Below are 24,964 nucleotides of genomic sequence, written 5' to 3' on the forward strand. Positions count from 1 at the left end.
GTCAAACAGACCTCAACTATGTATAAGTAGGTCAATGACCATCAGTATGTATCTATGACTTACATAAATAAACTATATCATCTTTACACAAAGAATGTGGTGACTTATGTAGAACAACAACCTGAATAATAGGTTCTTATGAGAATAATTTAGTATAGATTTTAGTTTAGGTTAGGACAAAATCATTGACCAAAAGATTGAAAACACAGTTTGGGTACTTCGACGAGCACCCCAGAACCAGAGGAGACTGAATTTGGAAAGTGACTATTAAAAAGTCTTTGTATCAACTCTGTGTATCAATTCTATGTACCTAACACGCATAGAGTTTTTACCAGTAGACTGGAATCACCATTGCTTCTAGAACTGTATTCATTACTGAATTTTAGTGGACTGTATTCAGCCTTTACTGATACAGTCACACAAACTGAAGAAATGAAGTACAGAATGAGGTAAGGCAAGGGACCTATTGCCTTTTATAACACATTGTATGCCACATTTGATGTGTCCTTTATAGTGTTGGACTGAAATATATATATACAAGTGTTCAAACAAGACACTCCCCAAATGCCTCCCATGTTCTGAAGGCAATGAAGGAAGTGAACTAGCTTGCAACCATCTAGAAGACATTCAGCTATTCACATTGAAGGGCACTATCCTTTCTTTAAATTCCAACCATCTTACCCCCCTTCCCTCAAAAAAGCTTGCATTGTTTATACCATTTTGTTTTTAACTATTACTCCAGTTCTTCAGCAATGTTTTTTTTTTTTTGCCTGAGTTTTAAAATCATATAAAATGTCTAAATACCACACACAATTTTATCTTTTTAAGTTTATTTACTTTGATAGAGAGACAGCATGAGTCGGAGAGGACAAAGAGAGAGGGAGACAGACAATCCCAAGCAGGATCTGTGCTGACAGAGGGGCTCAAACTCATGAAACCATGACATCATGACCTGAGCCAAAACCAAGAGTCAGATGCTTAACTGACTGAGCCACCCAGGTGCCCCACACGCACAATATTAGAGAAGAAGGTGTCTCAATAATTACCAAAGTCTATTCTTAGGAATACATAAAGTACTTGATGAACATGGACAAATATTTATTGAGAATCTACTGTCTGCATTGCATAGTGTGAGGCTATCCCAGGTGTGAAGAAACATCAAACAAGACAGACTTCATGCTCTCATGGCCCCAAGTAGGGAGGTTTTTTTTATCTTATTAGGAATCATTATAATTACAAATGAAACCGATATTTTTAAAGTATATAGGACCTAACATGAATGCAGCTTGTTTTATACTAAAGTCATACATTTAGAATCATGACAATAAATTTTCCTACCTCTTTATAAAAACAAGCTGTGATTAAAACAGACCAATAATATTTTAAAAGTTTGAATCCCTTGCTCCTAACATTAGAAGTTCCAAAGTAATAAAACTTGAAATTCTTGCTTTTTCCTTTTATTTTGAGCCAGTGCACCTGAATGTACTTAATCTTAGCTCAGAGACCCATAAAACTCTAGATACAAGAACTTTTGCTTGCCTAGCGCACAACAACCTTCAGAAGAGCAATCAAGGAAAAGGAGTGATACTAAACTAACTAAACTAAATTAAACTAACTTTGTGTCTGAATCACTTTATTATCCCATGGCTTTGGGCAATTTACTTCATCTTCTCTGAGCTTATTTCCTCGCCTGGGTGACTCAGTCAGTTAAGCATCAGACTTTGGCTCAGTTCATGATCCCACGGATTGTGGGTTGGAGCCCTCATTTCCCCCATTCTTCTCCCCCATGGTCCTCCGTTAAGTTCCTCCCAATCCTCCTATACGTGCAAACATATGATATAGAGTATGAGGAGTATGAGGAGTCAGCCCACGTTGTGTGAGCACGAGCCCCACTTCTCTCTTTTTCTCTCCCTGCCCGTTGCTCACTTGCACCTTCTCACTCTCTAAAAAAAAAAAAAAAAAAAAAAAAGACACTAACAAGAAAAAAAAAAATTGCCAAAAGATAANTGAGCACTGAGTAATATTTAGAATTGGTGTGTATATTGGGGCACCTGGTTGACTCAACCGGTTGAGCGTCCAACTTTGGCTCAGGTCATGATCTGTAAGTTTGAACCCTGTGTTGGGCTCTGTGCTGACAGCTCTGAGTCTGGAGACTGCTTCGGATTCTGTGTCTCCCTCTCTCTGCCCCTCCCTGGGTCATACTCTGTCTCTCTCTCAAAAATAAATATTAAAAAATATTTTTATCCCCACAAGTGCCCTCCTCCATGCACTTGTGGGGATGAGCACGGGGTGTTATATGGAAACCAACTTGACAATAAACTATTTTTAAAAAAGTAAAAATAAACATTAAAAAGTAACTTTATTTTTTTTGTCATTTTNAAAATAAAAAACAAAAAATATTTTTAATAAAAAAATAAAAAAATAAAAAATTGGTGAGTACATTGTATACTTGAAACTAATACAACACCGTAATTATACTGGAATTAAATGAATAATAAATAACTTTTCTAGTTGGAAAAAAGAATCCTTGATTCTGGTCCTGGTTCTGCTAAGGGCCGTTTTATGGCTGTCAATCAATTAAATTCTGGCCTTAGTTTTTTATGCCTATTTATAAATAAGTGGGCAAGATTCATACTTTAAGAAATATAACTGAAGCTCTAGTGAGCCAAGAACTAATTTTCTGAACTAACTCTTGTTAATGTACTAACAGAAATGATCAGGCATCTCTCAGAACCCTAAATAACAGGTGTATTCCAATGATGCTTTTCTGGAAATAATGCCCCACCTTTGTCATTTAAGCCATATAGGAAGGAACAGTGGAGCCATGGCAAACTGGTAAAGAATATATATTTACTTAGGGAGGGCCTTTCAACGTTCAAATTGTATTATGTGAACAGTGCTGGTTGACACAAAGCAGTCTCCAACTAGCATACAATGTGCCCAGGAACACAGCATGTATTATTAAGAAACAATGAAAAGTGTCCCTATTTTCATGGTGATTTTTATTTTCTTTTTGAGATTTTCCTGTATTTTCTAGATGTTACCTTTGCAACTGAAAAGAAACACATCATTAAACTGGTCATAGTCTCATTACACTAATATACATCTTAAAAACATGAACTAATCAGCAATCCAAAGAATGTAAAATATCAAAGAAAATTTTTCTAAAATTTAAATATGTATTCACTATGGACTTAAGACTATCAGGAGACCTCAGAGTACTCACAATCAATTCATAAATATTCTTTAGTTCACTTAAAAAAGTATGAAAGATGATGGGTCATCTTTCATCTGACTTAGGCCCAAGTCATGATATCATGGTTCATGAGTCTAAGCCCCACATCGGGCTCACAGCTGACAGCACGGAGCCTGCTTTGGATCCTCTGTCCCTTCTCTTTCTGCCCCTCCCCAACTTATGCTCTCTCTCTCTAAAATAAATAAACCTTTAAAAAAAAGTATGGAAGATGATAAATATATTTTGGAGATTTCAGTGCTCACTGTAATTAGTGGAATAAAAAATAAAATAATTGTTTCCTTCAGAGGAATAAGAGCAGAACCTGACAGATGATCAAGGACACTATGCCCATCTATGTCATCTCAGAGAACAAAATTCTTGCACAAATGATATCCAGAAAGACAATGGCAGTCAACTGGAACTGAGTGAGATATTTGGATGCTAGGCAGTCTGGGGACACTGTTAAGGATACATTGTCCCTCATCTCCCTAAGGATTCCATGCTGTCCTACCTTACCTACAATTTATGGACAGTGTTACTCGACCCAGTGGTAAGACAGAACAGGATGAGGGATGGAGGATCAAAAGGAAGAAAAGAAAGGTCCTTTTTTGGTGTCAAATGTGGGAAAGAAAGCATTCTAATATAACAACAGTTCTTCTGTAGTTATTCACAGAGTTCATATTTCTTGCTGTGTTTCTCTAAACAACTTCTACAGAATTGGAGTGGATACAGTATCAGGTTAACCTACTATTTTATTGTAAGTGATTTCCTTTGGGTTATTAATCAGAATAGGGTTTATCATAAATTTCTCTTAAGTCTGGAAAATTCTGTGCATTAAGATGAAGTCATATGGGCCTTTAAAAGCAGTGTATACTTGAGGACTACATGTAATATATATATATACGCACACACACACACAGACACACACATTTATATATGGTACATGTGTGCATGTAAGCCCCTAAGCCCACTGTAGAGAAAGCACATGAAATGAAAACATGCACGTTTTTCCTCTCATCCCAGGACTTAGTGAGTCAGGAATGCTAAAGGGGGAAAAAAAATCCCAGCAATTTTTTTCAATAACTTATAGAGATGATGCTGTTTACCCTCAGTTATAAGGAACAAAATTTGAAAAGAGTAGGAAATTAGAGGACTGAAAAAGAATGGGATGACTTAGCACAAGAAGGAAGTTAGCTATAAGCTCATAATTAGGGCACCGCAGGAAGTCTCCATGAATGGCAAGTAGAAATGAGTGTCAGTGGAGCAGAAAGGGAGATTAAACCAGCTGATCTCTAAGGTAGCATCCAACCTGGAGAGCTAAGCACCAAAGGTCTACATTAAAAGAACAGCAGAACTAATCTGAAAGAGCTCCCATAAGCCAAAAATGGAGCAATTTGAAGAACAGAAAGAATAACAGCTGCAATGGGTTGACACTCATCAACTATTTTTATTTTTATTTTTTATAAATTTTTAAATGTTTATTTATTTTTAGATAGAGAGAAAGAGCAGGGGAGGGGCAAACAGAGGGTGAGAAAGAGAGAATCCCAAGCCGGCTCTGCACTGACAGTGCAGAGCCCAATGTGGGGCTCGAACCCACAAATGGTGAGATCACAACCTGAACTGAAAACAAGAGTCAGATGCTTCATCAACTGAGCCACCCAGGCACCCTTCATCAACTATTTGTATATCCTTGAATGTTAAATAGTTATAAGAGGAAAAACACCTAACTGGGCAATTTGGAAGAATTATTTTGAAGTCCATTGCTTAGAAAAATAGTAAGTAAAGTGCAAATCAAAGATTTATCCTCGGGGTAATGAAATAGTTAAAGAGAGGAAATTACTCCTTGAAAATTATTTCCGCTAATAAGTTGAAGAATGACAGAATCAGAATATTGCCATTTTGCAACTAATGATCTAGGCAGTGATCATCAGTGACTGCTCACATCACAAGACAACAGATTTTATATATCTCCTGGTAGAAGTACATAGCATTCCTTATCAAGTACTCCTTACACACACACACATGCACACACACAAACCAGAGTCTAACCAAGTCTTCAAATTTACTAGCAATTTATAAGAAACAGAATGGGGAAAAAAATATGGTAAATGCGTGGCAATCAGAAAATTCCAACTGTAAGAAACTGTTTAGGATAAATGACTCCATTTCTCTAATAACTGAAAAGAAAAAGAAAGAGATGGCGGTGGGGGGGGGGGAGTTAGGTTAAAAGAGACTTAAGAGACATATAAATCCAGAGGGAGAGGCCATGATGGTGGAGCAGCATGAAACTTCTTTTTGGATCTTTCATCTCTAAGATGCAGCCAAACCAACACTGAACCATCTTGCACACCTAGAAAACTGATTTGAGGATTAACACAACAATCTGCACAACTTGAACCACAGAAGTCAGCAGCTAAATGGTACAGAGAGGTAAACTCGGGGAGAGAGAAACCGACAAGAGTAGGGAGCTGTTTTTGCCTGTGGAGAAAGGACAGAGACAGGAAGCAAAGTACAGGAAAAGCGTTGCCACCCCACTCCCCAGAGAGCAGCTGGAGAGAAAGAGAATGAGTGGACTGAACTAAAAAGGGAGAAAGGAAAAAGGGACTGCAGGAACTGAACAAAAAAGGGGAAAAAGGAGAGGGTTTAAATTCCATTAAGAGGCTATAAATAGAGGAGAATAGAGTTTGAAACTCTGCAGCTTGATACCTGGAGGAGCTCTGGTGGGAAGAGAGACTCTGAGGAGCAGACAGCAAGGTCCAAGGGGTCCTGAGGCCACATTTCCTGCTGGGAGGACATTTGGTATAGGCAGTGTGGCCTCCTCACAAGCAAAGGTCACAGCAGACCACAGAGAACAGCCACATTCACTGGCGTTCACAAGGACATTAAGGGTTCAGGGAAGCCTAGCACCAGATGGATGTTGTGATTTACCATAATCCCTGAAACGCTGCTGCTACACGATTGCCTGAACTTTTTCTGGGATGACTGGCATATGGCTGCAGTCTCTGTGCATCTGCAGCAGCACAGTTGTGCAAACATTCCTGGGGAGGTGGGCATCTGGCCATTGCTCAGCAAGACTCTCCCCCAGAGGGTCTGAGCAGGTCAAAGCTGCAGGGCCCTTAGAAGTGAGGGGTTTGGAAACACAGCCCCATCTGAGATAAAACTCTGGAGGCTGGTGCCACCTGACAGGCTGACAGCTTGGTCATGGACAGCGTAGAAGCAGGGAATGGATGGAAGCCTGAAACAAAAGAGGAGTGCTTGATTGCCAGTCTGTGAGAGCACAGAGTTCTGATACTAGAGACTGGGTAGCTGGATGATGACATTTTTACCCCTCCACGCATGCGCATGCACACCTACACTCTCCATAATGCTCCACCTTAGTGACCTAAGCAGCACCATCTAGTGGAGAATGGAGCCACTACACAAAGACCTGCCCAACTGGGCCACGGTGCTCTAGTGGAACATCATAAATCTCTCTGCCTGCTTAGTTTACAGACTATAAAGTGCTTCATAGTCTGACTTCTAGGGGAACTGAATTTAATTTCACTCATATTTCATTTTGTTCACTAGTCCATCTATTGAGTTTTTTTCTTTTTCTTTTCTTATTCTTGAATACAGAAAGAGAAAAAAATTTACTTCTATTTTCCATTTGTATAAAAATACTTTTCTTTAATTTTTTCTACATTGTTTACTTTCTAATAATTTTTTAAAATTCTATTTTACTTTCATCATTCCATTTTATTCTATTTTATTGTATTCATTTTTTAAAATTTTAAAATGTTTTTTACTTATTTCTGAGAGAGAGAGAGAGACAGTTTGAACAGGGGAGGGTCAGAGAGAGAGAGATACAGAATCTGAAACAGGCTCCAGGCTCTGAGCTAGCTGTCAGCACAAAGCCTGATGCGGGGCTCAAACCCACAAACTGTGAGATCATGACCTGAGCCGAAGTCAGACGCATAACCGACTGAGCCACCCAGGAGCCCCTATTGTATTCATTTTTAAAATTTTCAAACATTTTCCTTTTTTATCCTTTTTTCTTTCTTTTCCTTCTCTTTTTTCTCTATTCTATCAAGCGTCCTTCAATAACCATACCAAAACACACCTAGGAGCTAGCATCCTTTATTTGACTTTTTGTGTTGTTTTAAATTTTTATTTATTTTTATTTTATTAAATAATTTTCTTCCTTCAAAATGATAAAATGGATAAATTCATCCCAAAAGAAAGGACAAGAAGAAATGACAGCCAGGGCCTTAATCAACATAGATACAAGCAAGATGTCTGAACCAAACTTTAGAATCACAATACTAAGAATACCCACTGGAGTTGAAAAAAGCATAGAATCCCTTTCTGCGAAGATAAAAGAAGTAAAAGCTAGTCAGAACAAAATTTAAAATGCTATAACTGAGTTGCAATCTTGAATGAATGCCATGACAGCAAAGATGGATGAAGCAGAGCAGCGAATTAGCGATATAGAGGACAAACTTATGAAGAATAATGAAGCAGAAAAAAAGAGGGTAGGTAAAATAAAATAACACAGTTTAAGAATAAGATAAATCAGTGACTTGTTAAAAAGGAACAATATGAGAATCGTAGGGGTCCCAGAAGATGAAGAGAGAGGAATAGTGAGCAAATCATAAGGGAAAACTTTCCTACCCTGGGGAAAGACACAGACATTAAAACCCAGGAAGCACAGAGAACTCCCATTAGAGTCATCAAAACCAACCATCAACAAGGCATATCATAGTCAGATTCTCAAAATACTCAGGTAAGGAAAGAATCATGAAAGCAGCAAGGGAACAAAATTTCTTAAACTACAAGAGAAGAGAGATAAATTTCACAGCAGATCTATCCAAAGAAACTTGGCAGACCAAAAAGGAGTGGCAGGATATATTCAATGTGCTGAATTGGAAAAATATGCAGCCACGAATTTTTATCCATTAAGGCTCGCATTCAAATAGAAGGAGAGGTAAAGACTGTCCCAGACAAAAACTAAAGGAGTTCATGACCACTAAACCAGTGTTACAAGAAATTTTAAGGGGGACTCTGAGGGGAGAAAAGATGAATAAAACAAAAAAGACCAAAAGCAACAAAGACTAAAAGGATCAAAGAACACCATACAGGCAACATAATGGCAATAAATTAATAATTTTCAATACTCACTCTAAATGTCAATGGATTAAATGCTTCAATCAAAAGATACAGGGTAAGAGAATGGATAAGAAAACAAGATCCATCTATATGCTGTTGACAAGAGACCCATTTTTTGACCTAAAGACACCTTCAGATTGAAAGTAAGGGGATAGTGTACCTTCTATCATGCTAATGGTCACCAAAAGAAAACCAGAGTAGCCATACTTATATCAGATGATCTAGACTTTGAAATAAAGACTGTAACAAGAGATGAAGAAGGGCATTATATCAAAATTAAAGGGTGTATCCACCAAGAAGAACTAACAAGTGTAAACATTTATTCTCCAAACATGGAACCAACCAAATATATAAATCAATCACAAACATACAGAAACTCATTGATAATAACACCATAATAGTAGGGAACTTCAACCCCACTTACAGCAATGGACAGAGCATCTAAGCAGAAAATCAACATGGAAACAATGGCTCTTAATGACACTGGACCAAATGGACTTAACGAACAGATATGTTCAGAACATTCCATCCCAAAGCAGCAGAATACACATTCTTCTCAAGTGCACATGGAACATTCTCCAGAATAGGCCATATACTGGGGCACAAATCAGCCACAAGTACAAAAAAAACAAGATCATATCGTGCATATTTTCAGATCACAACACTATGAAACTCGAAATCAACCACAAGAAAAAACGTGGAAAGATAACAGATACTTGAAGACTAAAGAACATCCTAGTAAAGAATGAATGGGATAACCAAGAAGTAAAAGAAGAAATTAAAAAGTACATGGAAGCCAATGAAAATGATAACACCACAACCCAAAACCGCTGGGACACAGCAAAGGCAGTCATAAGAGGGAAGTATATAGCAGTCCAGGCCTTCCTAAAGAAGGAAGAAATGTCTCAGATACACAATCTAACCTTACACCTTAAAAAGCAAGAAAAAGAAGAGCTAATAAAGCCCCAAAGCAGCAGAATACAGGAAATAATAAAGATTAGAGCAGAAATCAATGCTATCGAAGTAAAACAAACAAACAAACAAACAAAAAACAGTAGAACATATCAATGAAACCAGGAGCTGGTTCTTTCAAAGAGTTAACACAATTGATAAACTACTGACCAGTTTGATCAAAAAGAAAAAGGAAAGGACCCAAATAAATAAAATAAAAAATGAAAGGGGAGAGATCACAACAAACACAGCAGAAATACAAACAATACTAAGAGTATATTATGAGCAATTATATGCCAATAGAATGGGCAATGTGGAAAAATGGACAAATTCCTAGAAACATATAAACTACTAAAACTGAAACAAGAAGAAATAGAAAATTTGAGCAGACCCATATCCACTAAAGAAATTGAATTAGTAATCAAAAATCTCCCAAGAAAACAAGAGTCCTGGGCTAGATGGCTTTCCAGGGTAATTCTACCAAACATTTTAAGAAGGGTTAACACCTATTCTTTTGGGGTTTGGGGTTTTTAAAATATTTTTTTAATGTTTTTATTTATTTTTGAGAGAGAGAGAGCATGAGCAGGGGAGGGTCAGAGAGAGAGGGAGACACAGAATCCGAAGCAGGCTCCAGGCTCTGGGCTAGCTGTCAACACAGAGCCCGACTTGGGGCTCGAACCCACAAATCGTGAGACATGACCTGAGCCGAAGTCGGATGCTTAACCAACTGAGCCACCGAGGCACCCCAACACCTATTCTTTTGAAGCTGTTCCAAAAAAAAAAAAAATAGAAAGGGAAGGAAAATTTCCAAAGTCATTCTATGAAGCCAGCATTACCTTAATTCCCAAACCAGACAATGACCCTACTAAAAAGGGGAATTACAGACAAATTTCCCTGATGAACATGCATGCAGAAATCCTCAACAAGATACTAGCCAACTAGATCCAACAATACGGTAAAAGAATTTTTCACCATGACCAAGTGGGAATTATACCTGGAATTCAGGGCTGGTTCAATATCCACAAAACAATCAATGTGATATATCACATCAATTTAAAAAGGACAAGAACCATATGATCCTCTCAATAGATGCAGAGAAAGCACTTGACAAAATACAGCATCTTTTCTTGATAAAAACCTTTAAGAAAGTAGGGATAGAAGAATCATACCTTGAGATTATAAAAGCCATATATGAAAGACCCAACACTAATATCATCCTCAACGGGGAAAAACTGAGAGCTTTCCCCCTAAGGTCAGGAACACATCAGGGATGTCCACTCTTGCAACTGTTATTCAACATGGTATTAGAAGTCTTAGCTTCAGAAATCAGACAACAAAAGGAATAAATTTATCCAAATTAGCCAGGAGGAGACCAAATGTTCACTACAAACGTTCGTCTACAAACATTCATAGAAAACATGATACTCTATGCAAAACCCAAAAGATTCCACCAAAACACTGCTAGAACTGATCCATGAATTCAGCAAAGTGGCAGGGTATAAAATCAACGTACAGAAATTGGTTGGATTCCTATACACCAATAATGAAGCAACAGAAAGAAATTAAGGAATCAATCCCATTCACAATTGCACCCAAACCCATAAAATACCTAGGGATGAACATAACCAAAGAGGTGAAAAATCTATACACTGATTTTCGGCACAAAAACAGACACTCATATCAATGGAACAGAATAGGACCCACAAATGTATGGCCAACTCATCTTTGAGGAAGCAGGAAAGAATATCCAATGGAATAAAGACAGTCTTTCAGCAAATAGTGCTGGGAGAACTGGACAGCGACGTGCAGAAAAATGAACCTGGACCACTTTCTTACACCATACACAAAAATAAACTCAAAATGGATGAAAGAACTAACCATATGACAGGAAGCCATCAAAATCCTAGAGGAGAAAGTAGGCAAAAACCTCTTTGACCTCAGTTGCAGGAATTTCTTACTCAACACGTCTCCAGAAGCTAGGGAAACAAAAACAAAATGAACTATTGAAACCTTATCAAAATAAAAAGCTTCTGCACAGCGAAGGAAACAATCAACAAAACTAAAAGGCAACTGATGGAATGGGAGAAGATATTTGCAAATGACATATCAGATAAAGGGTTGGTGTTAAAAATCTATTAAAAAAACCTTATAAAACTCAACACCCAAAAAATAAATAATCCAGTGAAGAAATGGGTAAAAGACATGAATAGACATTTCTCCAAAGAAGATATCCAGATGACTAACAGACACATGAAAAAATGCTCAACATCACTCATCATCAGAGAAATATAAATTAAAACTACAATGAAATACCACCTCACACCAGTCATAATGGCTAACAGTAACAACTCAGGGAACAACAGGAGGAGGAAATGTTGGCAAGGATGTGGAGAAAGAGGATCTCTTTTGCACTGCTAGTGGGAATGCAAACTGGTGCAGCCACTCTGGAAAACAGTACAGAGGCTCCTCAAAAAATAAAAAATAGAACTACCTTATGACACAGCAATTGCATTACTATGTATTTACCCAAGAGATACAGGTGTGCTGTTTCAAAGGGGCACATGCACCCCAATGTTTATAGCAGCACTATCGACAATAGCCAAAGTATAGAAAGAACCCAAATGTCCACTGACAGATGATTGGATGAAAAAGAGGTGGTATATATATATACAATGGAGTATATTTCAGCAATCAAAAAGAATGAAATAGTGCCATTTGCAACTACATTGAGAGAATTAGAGGGTATTATGCAAAGCAAAAGTAGCCAGAGAAAGACAAATATCATATTTCACTCATATGAGGAATTAAAGGTACAAAACAGATGAACATAATGGAAAGGAAGCAAAAATAACATGAAAACAAAGAGGGAGACAAAACGTAAGAGTCTCCGAAATACAGAGAACAAACAGGGTTTCTGGAGGGGTTGTGGGTGGGGGGATGTCTAAATGGGTAAAGGGGCATTAGGGAAGACACTTGTTGTGATGAGTACTGGGTGTTATACAGAGGGGATGAATCACTGGAATCTACTGAAAACATTATAGCACTATATGCTAACTAACTTGGATGTAAATTAATGATGATGATGATGTAACAATAAAAGACATTAAGAGGGGCGCCTGGGTGGCTTAGTCGGTTAAGCGTCCGACTTTCGCTTAGGTCATGATCTCGCGGTTCGTGGGTTCGAGCCCCGCGTCGGGCTCTGTGCTGACTGCTAGCTCAGAGCCTGGAGCCTGTTTCAGTCTGTGACTCCCTCTCTCTCTGACCCTCCCCTGCTCACGCTGTCTCTCTCTCTCTCCTAGAAAAAAAAAAAAAAGAAAAGACATTAAGATACCTTCTTCAAAATTAAAAAAAGAGAGACATATAAATCCAGTTGCATGTATAAGTCAATATTCGAAATCAAACAAACTCTAAAAAGACTTTTGTTAAGGGAATCTGGAAAATGTGAACATTAATTGGATATGCAATGAATTAATAATTCTGTTTTTTGTATCATAATAGTATTGGTCTACTTTTAAAAAATGTCTTTTATAGATACATTCAGAAATATTATAAATTAAATTATATCCTCCCTGGGATTTATTTCAAAATAATGTAAGAGAATTAAGGATGTAGTAAATGTGAGTAAAAGTGAAATAAGACTGGCCATGCACTGTCAATTATTGAAGACTGATTATGTATATCCACTAGGGGTTAAACATATACTTGAGAGAGAATGAGAAAGACAGAGATAAAAGGATGTGGCCATCTCCTAGGCCATGCTACCACAGTGGAACAGAGGCCCCAAATAAACAAAACCATAACTTTTGGGGCCTCACTTAAAGGACTTAAATGCAATCAGAATGTCTTCAAAGAGTACACCAAATAGGAGAGAGATGAAGGAAGGGAACACAACATGAACATGAGCATTTTCTGAAATATAGTGGACTGAGGAAAATCATATTTTTAATCTCACCATACCAAAATTTTATTTTCATAATAAAGACACAATGATGTTTTTAAAATGGGTATTATTATTACTATTATTGGACTACAGAGGGTTGATAAAGGGTATCAGTATTAAAGCCTATGGCTAACATCACACTTAATGGTTACAGAACTGAATGCGGCTTCCCTTAGGTCAGATCAAGGCAAGAAATGACACTCCAAAACTCCTTGTGCGATAGGGAAGCACCAACAAACAACCCATTAGATCCTACATACGGTGTCGCCCATCATCTCTGTTCCCCCATCTTGGCCCCGAGAGAGGGCATCTCTCTGGCTTCCCATATCAGCACGGGTTCAAAGCCCCCTTGGGCGGAGCTCATCTGGGGAACTCCTCACAGCCTTCAGAGCCAAAAAACGCCTGCTTCCGGGGAGGCTCCATCCTTGGCTCCAGCTCGGGAGAGAGCTCACAGGGCACCCTGCTGGAGGGCATCTGCCTAAGAATCCCCTTGAAAGCAGCTGTCTATCGACAGGCATCTGAAGCTTTCCCTAAATAGTAAGGTAATCGGCCTTTTGGGGGTACCTGCCCCTCAATACAGTACTTCCATCATCCTTACAGCATTTTAAGGTATGGAAAATGAGGTTCTAAGGAGTAATTTGTCCAATTCTCACAGCTACTAAATAGCAGTGGCAGGATTCAAACCTACGAGGGTTTGTGGCACCTAACACCAGGGTTTGTCCCCCCGCCAGAACGTGAAGAAACCTCCCCCACCCCTGGTTAGGCAGTAGAGGCAGGAAGGGAGTCCGGGCGGAGCCGGCAGAGGGCGGGGCAGAACTCGCGCGGAGACCCGCCTCCCGGAGGAGAAACGGAAGCGGAAGTGCCACCGGGCGGTAGCCATGGAGACGCGGGGGGTGGGGCAGCAACGGAGAAGCGCGACCTTTAACCTACAGCCGAGGGTACGTCAGAGGCGACCGCAGACGGAAGTGCTGAGGCGGCGGCGGCCGGGCTGCGGGGCTGCCGGGCAGCAGGGTAGCGGGGCTGCGTGGCCACTGCGGGCCGGCTGCCATGGAGGTAACGCTGCCCGGGCGACCAGACCGGGACCGGGGTCCACCACTTCCCCGCCGGGCCTTCCCGCGCCGCGGTTTGGGACACGGGGATGGGCGCAGAGTGGAGGGCTTGGCAGCCTTCCCTTCGCGCCCCGCAACCCTGCGCTGCCCCGGTCTCTGCCCCCACTGCCTAAACTCAGTCCCTCTCGTTTACCTGGCCCCTTAGAGCCAGGTTTTCTATGCTTTGCCACAGCGACAGACCCCATCTTTCCCAATTCTCTTTCTCACGTAGGAGTTTCCTACACGTGATTCCACGGAAAGGCTTTTACTTATAAAGGTTACAGCGTTCTGAGATGAGGAAAAGAGTTCTGACACCTGGGTTTGATTTTTGTTTTGCAGGATCCTGTTCAAGAGGGGGTGGCTTCACCAGCCACCTCTGGGACCGGGAAGTCTAAGGTGAAAAGAATACAGTACTTGACTGGCTGATTCACTGAAGAGTGGAAGGGTGATGAATGGAAAACTTTGGCGTGGGTCGGAGGGTGACCTATTTAAAAGAAATCCTTCTCCAAGGGATCTCGATTTTAATTCACACAGTAACCAGTCTGTTATCTTTTTTTTCCCCCTAAGTTTCCTGGTATGAAAGGAATTGACTGTTTACTTCCTGCTCCTGTTTAGCACTGCTGATTCTGCAATTTTTCAAACATTAATCTATGAAGATTTAAATAGTCAAGGGGAAAGAGGAGTGACATTAAGTAGGAGTCAAGGGACTCTATTCTGTAGGCTCCTCCTACAATGTGAAAAAAAAGGTTGAATTAGGTAATTTTTATGGCCCGGTACAATGCCATGATTTTCAAAACATAGTGGTTTATAGCTTGCATACTTCCCTGAACAGTTACTTCATTTAAGCTTCATGGTAACCATGAGACAAGTACTTTTGTTATCCCAATTTTACAGATGAGAAAACTGAGCCCAAGGATTAAGTAATTTTCCTGATTTCTTAAAAAAGTCTAAGTGCACCCTGATTTGACCTGTTGCTGTAATTATGCTTACATATTAGACTTATTTCAGCCCTGAATAGAATAACTTTACTACTCCAAGGAACTTTAAGTAGAATTAGCCCCAGTCCCCTAACTTTACAATGAAGTCAAAACCAAGAAAGTGTCTCAGCCTAAACGAGAATATCTGTAAGAGGATAAATGCTGGAGTTTTTTTGGTTTTTTTTGTGTTTTTTTTACATTTCATAGCAGTCACTCAACTGGTATTTACTGAGTTGAAGTTGTAGTTGCTACTTTTTAAAAATATGGTTTGGTTGACATGAAGATTTAATCAGTAGGATGTTTTTAGGAAGATACTATATTTCTTTTTTTGTGGTCTAATAGAAACATGAGTTATAACAAATTGGTGACGTTGTTACGTCTTTCAGCTGGAAACCCTGCCCAAGGAAGATCTTATCAAGTTTGCCAAGAAGCAGATGATGCTAATACAGAAAGCAAAAGCCCGATGTGCAGGTATTGAGTTGAAAATACTCATCTTTACCACAATCTCATTGAATCATGATTACAAATATTAAGTTTTTAGTTGTATATTGGCTTATTTTGTTTACCAGTTAATCCAATAAAATCTTAGTGTGAAATCTCTTATTATTTAACATTTATTTAACTTGTGATTAACCATTTATTTACTTGTGATTTTTTTTACCATTACACATCTCTAAACTGTAGTTATATTTGAACTATTAAAATAATTCAAATAAAAAGATAAAATAATAAAAGTCAAGGAAGAGGATCTTAAAAATTTTGTTAAAATTAAGCATATTTTTTTTTAACTTCGTTTGGATTGTATATTGATTTAGATAAAGCATTTCTTTTAGTTAGTCAGTTGAAATGTCAGAGATTGTGAGCCCCAAGAAGTAAAAAGAGGCCTCAAGTAAAGTAATAAAAGATTTCCATTCCTGGAATGTTGAAGTTTGTTTGTTTGTTGAAGTTGATTGATTGCCTGTTCACCTTTATATTCCTAAAGAATGTAGATATTAGTATTCTTTTCAATTAGTGTGGCAGGGCCATGAATTTCCAATGATTTGACAAATGTTAATTGCTACAAGCCAAGATTTATTTTCTACTAAAAAAGGTCATGTTGTGTTTAGGGAAATTGGATCAGTTTGTGAAAAAGAGAGTAATATATTTGGAAAAGTGTTCTAGGCTCAGACCTGGACGTGAGTTGATGAAATAGGTTAGTATTTATGCTTACTATGAGGTTAATTGTTGCTTTAAGATTATACAGTAAGAAGTTATTTGTAGCTAAAATAATATAATGTCTCAGATTTGCTTCAAAAATATCACAAGAAAAAAGGAAAAATACAGGTCAGGATGAAACAAGAGTCCATGTAATAATTGCTAAATTAAGGTGGCGGGTGTATTAATCATACTGTCCTGTCTACTTATTTGTCTGTTTTCCATAAGAAAGGAAAATAAAAGGTAATACTTGATGAAATTGGTACTTTCTCAAAATATCTGCTACTTTATTCTAACTTAAAGTGTTTTTTTTTCTTAAAGAATGTACTTACCACTTTAGACAATAATTATTCATTTCTGAACTGGAGTTTTTTTAAATAATTATTTAGAATTGGAGAGAGAAATTGAAGAATTCAAATCAAAACCTGTTGCTGGAGGAACTGATAATATTATTAAGGTAATGCAAAAGTTGCAAATAATGCTTTAATTTTTATCTATTTACTTAGAAGAAATGTCTAATAAATCACATTTCCTTTAAAGCTGTCAGTGTGCCAGAGCCCTGTCTGGCTTTCTGCCGCTGTTTTTCCACCTCCTCTCTGCCCTTGGTTAAATTTTTTACCTTTCTGGTTGACTGTAAAAAGAGAGAGTGAAATGACCTCTGTATCCCTTTCTGTGTGAAATGACTATTACTCTCTTTTCCTTTCCATCGCACATACTCTGTAATTAAGGCATTGCCTTAATCTCAGCCCTGCTCTTCCCTCTCCCCCGCAGAAAACCCATGCTTAGGAATTTGATGGTGATTTTTAGGCTGATGGATACATAGAATCTATAAATAGATATATATACCTGAATATGACTACTGACCCAGGTCTCACAGTTGAATCTCTAGCTGTTTGGGAAAAGATTTAAATATTCACTCATTTCTCTTGTCTTTTCTTTGTATTCAGCATGGCCAAATCCCCTGTACTGGGCAATTAGTGACAGCACTGTTTTTCAGGCCTTTTAACTTTAGAGACTCTTCAGCTTTCCTGTTTCCTTTATCCTGTGTCAGCCCCCAGTGACTATAGTTCCTTCAGAATAATGCTGCAGTGTATCAGTACACTTTCTCTCTATTTGCACGGCTGTATGGTATATGCCTCCTGTCACACCTGACTTATTTTGATACCTCCCTAACCCAGCTTTCTCTTCTCTTTTTGTTTTACATGCTCTTGCCAGATCATGGGGTATTGTTTTTATCTTCTTGTTTATCTGTTGAAGAACCTGAATTGCTTATTCTTACTTACAGGCCCTTAATGCTAATTAAATGCACCTTCCCTACCCATTTGGTCTAATCTTTAGCGTTTCTTTTGTTTCTCAAGTTCTGTAATATTTTTTTCCATGCTTTTATAAATGTGTAATCTGATTCTTGCTATCTCTTCTTTGACTATAAGTTTATAAGCTGTCTTATTTTCTTGTTAGGGGGCTCCCAGTTTCTGGGCAGTGTACAATTGAAGGACTCCCAGTTACTGTAAAAGAGTTTTAAATCCAAATGCATGTCACACAGTATTGCTTTGTTCTTTACTTAGCTAAGACGGTATATGAATCATGCATGGTGTGCGCAAATACCATATGAGTTTACTTAAGTATGTACTGATTTACTTAAGTATTAGTGAATTCATCATAGTTTTTATTGTTTATTTGGTCATTTTATATTTTCTTAATCGGTGATAGCAGAAGTACAACTACTTGATACTTATCTAAGAGTACTGACTCTGGAGCCAGACACCCTGATTCAGATCTTTGGGTCCCTACTCTGCCACTTACTACCTATTTGACCATGGCTAAGTTTCTTTCCTTTTAGTTCCTTCATCCCTAGACTAGAGAAAAATAATACCTACTTTTCATAGAGATGTTGTATTTTGAGTTAATACATGCATAGCACTTAAAACTGCATCTGTCACCTAAGTTCTCAATAATTTGTTATTGCCATATATTTTTTGTTGGCAGGTTTTTAATATACACACTAAAGGGGTTTTTGTATTTGAAAAAAGAACCACAGAGGCTTCTTTCTAACTTGGTATCAGTTAACTCTTAGCGCTTGAACTACGTGTTACACAGTTGCATTCCAGAATATCTAAATATCAGCCCTTATTGCCTCCTTATCCCCAATGAGGATATTCTCCCTTTCTATTAAAACTACTAAAGAGGAGATTAGGAAATTTCTCTAAGTTATGAGCTTTACCTTTCACATTAATTTAATACTAAAGCATGTTATCCTCACCACTCAAGTTTCAGAAAGTAAGTTTGGTAAAATTCATGAGAACAAAACCTTTGGTTTTGAATTCTAATGAGAGAATTACTTTGGGGAGTAATTAAAAGAGATATGCATCACTTAATCAGCTGCTCTCAGTAATTTTTCTATGTTAGAAAAATCCTGTACTGCAATATAATACATCCTCTACACCTCTGGAAAACTTCTAAGTGAATTTTATCTCTTTATTGGGAAAAGTCCACGGGAAAAACATGTGACTCTAAATACAGAATTTTTTGTTTTTCATATAACATTAAAAATGTACGGTGTTTTACAAGTTTTAATTGTAATTAAAATTTTCTGGTAGTCATCTCATTTCTAGTAGTCATCTTCTAGTACATTGGGATACATCTAACGTTTTATTCAAAGCTGATGTATTTGACTTTTCATTTTTAGAAGAGGAATAATCATATTTTCCATGTCAAAATTTGAGGTGTATGGTATATGAAGGTGTATGAACTTTCTGCTGCTTCCAAATGCAAGGGGGAGGTGAAATTGCATTTTAAGATAATGAAATTTCTAGTACATGTCACTCTTGTTATTTCTTTGCTGGAATCAAACCTGTGTTTCCTAAGAATTAACTGTCCATTCTGTGCCTCTAATCTTCAAGATTTTTTATAGCTGTCTTCAGTTAATGACCTCTGTATATCTACTAATATATTTACCAATCAGAAATTTATATTGCAATATTTTATGTAATGTGAAAAGGCTAATTTTAAAACTAAAATTATTTTGACCAATCTGTGCACATAATTTACAAATAATGCTAATAACTAAATAAATTATTAAAGCACTAATAACTTCTGGAAATTATTTCTATATTTCTAAACAATATGGTTACACTGCTATTCCTTGATTTACCCATTTTAGACTGCAACAAGTTAGCTATTAACTTGCAGTTATAGCATATGAAAATTTTGCTATATTTTACAATAACTCCTTTCCATTGGTCAGATAGATCAGACCATCTTTACTGCTTTTTTTAAAAAATTTTTAAAATGTTTTATTTATTTCTGAGAGAGAGAGAGACAGCATGAACAGGGGAGGGTCAGAGAGAGACGGAGACACAGAATCTGAAATAGACTCCAGGCTCTGAGCTGTCAGCACCGAGCCTGATGCAGGGGTCGAACCAACAAACCATGAGATCATGACCTGAGCTGAAGTTGGATGCTTAATCGACTGAGCCACCCAGGCGCCCCAATCTTTCCTGTTTTTTCCTGGACCCTCCTTCTAAAGCATTCTGTCCCACGCTAATTTATTCTGGTTCTTCTCTAGGTCTGCCGTGCAGTTTTCTGGAATTGGCCTTATGACAATTCCTGTGAACTTCTATACTGCTTTCCTATATTGGCCCCCCCGTTTGCTAGGTGACAAGGCTGTGATCCTGTGAATTTCTGCACTGCTTTCCTATATTGGCCCCCCGGTTTGCTAGGTGACAAGGCTGTGATCCTGTGAATTTCTCTACTGCTTTCCTATATTGGCCCCCCCGGTTTTCTAGGTGACGAGGCTGTGATCCTGTGAACTTCTACACTGCTTTCCTATATTGGCTTTGTTTGCTAGGTGACACATTATTCACTTTTGTGGTTAACCTCATCGTCATAGAGTATGTCCTTCTGTAGCATCCTGAGAAGGGATGTATGGGAGGAAAATGTCATCCCGTATTTTAAAATGGCTTTATTCTACCTGTGTTTGAATAATAGCTTTAACTTGGTATAGAACTCTAAATTTTCTACATCTGTTTTGGTTTTTTTCTTTATTTATGTAAGTTCAGAGATAGGCAGATCTAGGGTGATAGTAGACTAATATTTAGTATTTTTAACAGTTATATCAATTTTAACATTTAGGATTAACTTTATCTGGATTTGTGATGCATTGGATTTGTGATTTTACTGTTTGTAAAGTCTTTGGATATTTGTATCATGTTATGCAAATTTTGTAGAGTAACTTGGAATTTGCTTCTTGTTTTTTTGGAACAAAGTCTATATGTAATTGGAATAATCTGTTCTTTGAAAATTTAAGAGAATTCACCTGTAAAACTATCTCTTCTGTTATCTTTAGTGAACAATTTTTAAACCAATTTTTAAAACACTGGTTTGATTTTTAAGTTCTTATGGTATGAGGCTTTTTAATTTTTTCTTGAGTTAATAAAGCTGTATTTTTTTAGCAATTTTTATTCCTTTCATTTCAGTTTTTAATGCTATTGCCAAATAATTGTTCGTAATATTCTATTTAGCTATTTAATTTCTGTTATAGGTAGGTATGTTTCCTTTTGATTTTTATTGTTGTGCCTTCTGTTTTCTCTTGATCAGTATTACTAGAGGTTGTACTTACTCATGTTGAACTAGTTTTCATTTCATTTACTTTCTATCCTGTTTAATTTCCTGTCTCTGAGGAAGATGGGACATGGGTGATTTCTTGCCTGTTATTCTCACCCTCCCTATTCAGATTGTCAACCAATCCCCAGTTTTTGAATCCCACACATTATATTTCCCTCAACAATATATAGGGCCTCCAATTTCTGAGCATTTAATTTTCTAGAGTATTTGCCAGCTTCTCATACGTGTTTTCCTGTGAAGACACTGTAAGTTATACTTTTCTTCCTCTTTCTAATTCCGTTCCTACTCCACTTTTCAGCTTTCTAAAAATATGGTGGAATTTCCCATAATCCTCATTTATTTTCTTCTGTTCTCTTTGTTCTTATGTATAGAGCTTTTTAAGTCTTTTATTCTTTCTTTAGTGTGGTTTGGAAATGGTGAAGAAAAAATTACACATGTGGTCAATCCACCATTTTTAACCTCTGGCAAACAATTCACGCTGTTCCAAAACAGGCATTAACTGAACGTCTGGATGCTATTCTTCTGGAAAAAGCAGAGAGTGAGCAACAGTGTCTTTGTCTGAAGAAGGAAAATCTTAAAATGAAGCAAGAGATTGAGGTAAGGCAACAATTTAATGTTTGGCTTTTTTATTTATTAAGTATAATAATAAATTTTAAAGCTAAAACCTTAACAAGCATGTGATCTGATGACTTTAATAACTTACAACAATAAATTAATATCTAAAAAGAAAAAATAATTGAAATCACCATCTACATAGAGGTAGAACCAGCATTTAGTTGTAGCATTTCTTAATCCTCCTTATTGCTATGTTATTCTTTAATGAAAATTATTAAAAATTACTTATTTTGTGAAAAAGTACTTGTTTAAGTAAGTTGATTTGCACATATACTCTAAATATCATTGTTCAGTTCTGGAATAGTCATTTGCCTGTTGGGTCTGGGCTAATTTTCTCCAAAAGTCACTTATTATTCTACTCAGGAGATGCTTATTAAAGCCTTGTGACTTAATGCAACTTCCAAAATGTATCCCTTTTTAAAAGGAAATTAAATTCAAAGATTTCTTAGGCTTTAGTTATTACTCTGAGTAACACATTTAGTACTGTGACATGCAGTGTCATACTTAAGGTAGTGGCAGGCTGAGCAGAATTCTTGGAATCTCATTATCATATTTCTGTATGTACATTTTTGCTCACTTCCTTTTCTCTCGAGTTAGCCTGTGGCTAATATTTTTCCTGAAGGCAGGCATTTCTTTTCTCTTACTTAAATATTTCTGTGTGCTGTTTTTTATAATAGGATTCTCTTACTAAGATGGGGGACATGCACAGAGAGTTTGAACAATCTCAGAGAAACTATGTGAAAGAAATTGAAAATCTGAAAAATGAATTAATGGCAGCACATTCCAAACACAGTGAAGATAAAGCTAGATTGCAAAAGGAACTGGAAGAAGCAACAAAAAAACAATTAGAACTTTCTGAACAACTTAAATTTCAGAGTGACTGTGAAGATAATGTTAAAAAACTACAAGAGGAGATTCAGAACATCAGGCCAGTCTTCGAGGAGCAAATTTTATATCTGCAAAAGCAATTAAGCACTGCTACAAATGAAAAGGAGCAGGAAATTACACATCTCCAAGAAGTCATTGAGGCTAATTCCCAGCATTACCAAAAAGATGTTAAGAGTTTGCAAGAAGAGCTTTTGCAATTGAAAGCTGCACACCAAGAAGAGGTGAAAGATTTGATGTGCCAAATCGAAGCATCTGCAAAAGAACGTGAAGCAGAAAAAAGTAATTTAAATCAGCTAGAGAATGTAGTCAGACAATGTGAGGCAAGTGAGAACATTCAGGAGAAATCTGAATGTGAGTTACAAAACTTAGAGAATGCGCCAGATGCAGACCATGAAAATCGAATGTGTCCTATGCTCTTACAAGAAGAAGCTTTCGTAGAACAAGTAGTAAACGAAAAAATCAAACACTTAGAAAACACCTTAAAAGAACTGGAGTCTCAACATAGTATCTTAAAAGATGAGGTAACTTACATGAATAATCTTAAATTAAAACTTGAACTTGATGCACAACATATAAAGGATGAGTTTTTTCATGAACGAGAAGACTTGGAGTTTAAAATTAATGAATTATTGCTAGCTAAAGAAGAACAGAGCTGTGTAATTGAAAAATTAAAATCTGAACTAGAAGATTCAAACAAACAATTTTGCTATACTGTAGAACAACATAACAAAGAAGTACAGAGTCTTAAGGAACAGCATCAAAAAGAAATATCAGAACTAACTGAGACACTTTTTTCAGGTTCAGAAAAAGAAAAATTAACACTAATGTTTGAAATACAGGGTCTTAAGGAGCAGTGTGAAAACCTACAGCAAGAAAAGCAGGAAGCAATTTTAAATTATGAGAGTCTGAGGGAGATTATGGAGATCTTACAAACAGAACTGGGGGAATCAGCTGGGAAAATAAGTCAAGAGTTTGAATCAATGAAGCAACAGCAAGCATCTGATGTTAATGAACTTCAGCAGAAACTCAGAACTGCTTTTAATGAAAAAGATGCTCTTCTTGAAACTGTGAATCATCTCCAGAGAGAAAATGAAAAGTTGTCCCAACAAGAATTAGTGCCAGAACTTGAAAATACCATAAAAAGTCTTCAAGAAAAGAATGAAGTGTGTTTAGTTAGTCTCAGTCAGAGAGATACCATGTTACAAGAACTTGAAGCAAAGATAAGGTCCCTCACTGAGGAAAAAAATGATATCATAAGTAAAATAAAAACTTCTTCTGAAGAGATGGAGAATCTCCATAAAAAATGTGAAAGGGAAGAAAGACTGATCATAGAACTTAGGGGAAAAGTGGAGCAAACTAGCCACTACAACAGCGAACTGGAACAAAAGGTAAACAAATTAACAGGAGAACTGGAAGAAACTTTAAAAGAAAATGATCAAAATAACCAAAAAGTAGAGAAGCTTATGATTCAATTAAAAGCTGTCTCTGAGGACCAAGAAGCACTGTCATCTGAAGTAAAGTCTCTTTATGAGGAAAATAATAGATTAAGTTCAGAAAATAGCCAATTGAATGGGGATTTGGAAGCTCTCCTGTCCCAGAAAGAAGGAGATGTTAAGCTTAAAGAACACATTTCTGAATTAGAAAAGAAACTTCAGTTAACAGTTGCAGAACGAGATAATTTAAGTACACTGTTTGAAAATGAGCAGGTTCAGAAGTCATTTGTCAAAACTCAGTTGTATGGTTTTCTGAAGCAGATGGACTCAAAAGTTTCAGAAGAAAATGAAGAGCAAGATATTGTAAATATCCTGCGAACTGTAGGTGAATCCTTAGCTAAAATAAATGAGGAAAAACAAAACTTGATATTTCAATATGATGAAAGGATGACAGAGTTAGAAAAAAAGATTAAGTGCCTTCAAAAAGAGAATGTAGTTCAGCATGAAGAACTTCAGTCTCTACTAAGAGACCATGAACAAGAGAAAGTTCTCTTAAGGAAAGAATTAGAAGAAACCCTGTCACATAAAGAGGCCCTGCAGTCTGATCTTCTAGAAATGAAGAATGCTAATGAAAAAACAAGGCTTGAAAATCAGAATCTGTTAAGTCAAATTGAAGAAGCCTCTAAAAACTTACATAGCAAAAATGAAACCCAGAATGAAAGAGAACAGTCTTTTGTAAGAGAGCTTGAAAACCTGAGGCTATCGCTGGAACAAAAGGAAGCTGAACTGCAGGACATGAGAGCCGAGTTCTTGTTATTAAAGGTACTATTATTTCAGTTTTATTAGTTTAAATAAATTCTTAGTTCTAGTACTAG

At 37.1% G+C, this 24,964-nt stretch overlaps 1 protein-coding gene across 3 annotated transcripts in view; it reads left to right on the forward strand.

Moving 5' to 3' along the window:
• The first annotated feature begins 14,231 nt into the window (after positions 1-14,231).
• Positions 14,232-24,964, forward strand: part of GCC2 (GRIP and coiled-coil domain containing 2) — a 52,988-nt gene continuing 42,255 nt past the window's right edge. For all 3 annotated transcript variants that reach the window (XM_077768546.1, XM_077768548.1, XM_077768547.1), the window contains exons 1-6: positions 14,232-14,324; positions 14,699-14,755; positions 15,723-15,807; positions 16,920-16,987; positions 21,646-21,750; positions 22,446-24,911. In XM_077768546.1, coding sequence (XP_077624672.1) covers positions 14,319-14,324; positions 14,699-14,755; positions 15,723-15,807; positions 16,920-16,987; positions 21,646-21,750; positions 22,446-24,911 — 2,787 coding nt within the window. In that variant the 5' untranslated portion in view covers positions 14,232-14,318. The remainder of the gene's footprint in view (positions 14,325-14,698; positions 14,756-15,722; positions 15,808-16,919; positions 16,988-21,645; positions 21,751-22,445; positions 24,912-24,964) is intronic.

Source organism: Crocuta crocuta, unplaced genomic scaffold (genome assembly GCF_008692635.1).
Source record: "Crocuta crocuta isolate KB4526 unplaced genomic scaffold, BGI_CrCroc_1.0 scaffold788, whole genome shotgun sequence".
Lineage (NCBI taxonomy): Eukaryota > Metazoa > Chordata > Mammalia > Carnivora > Hyaenidae > Crocuta > Crocuta crocuta.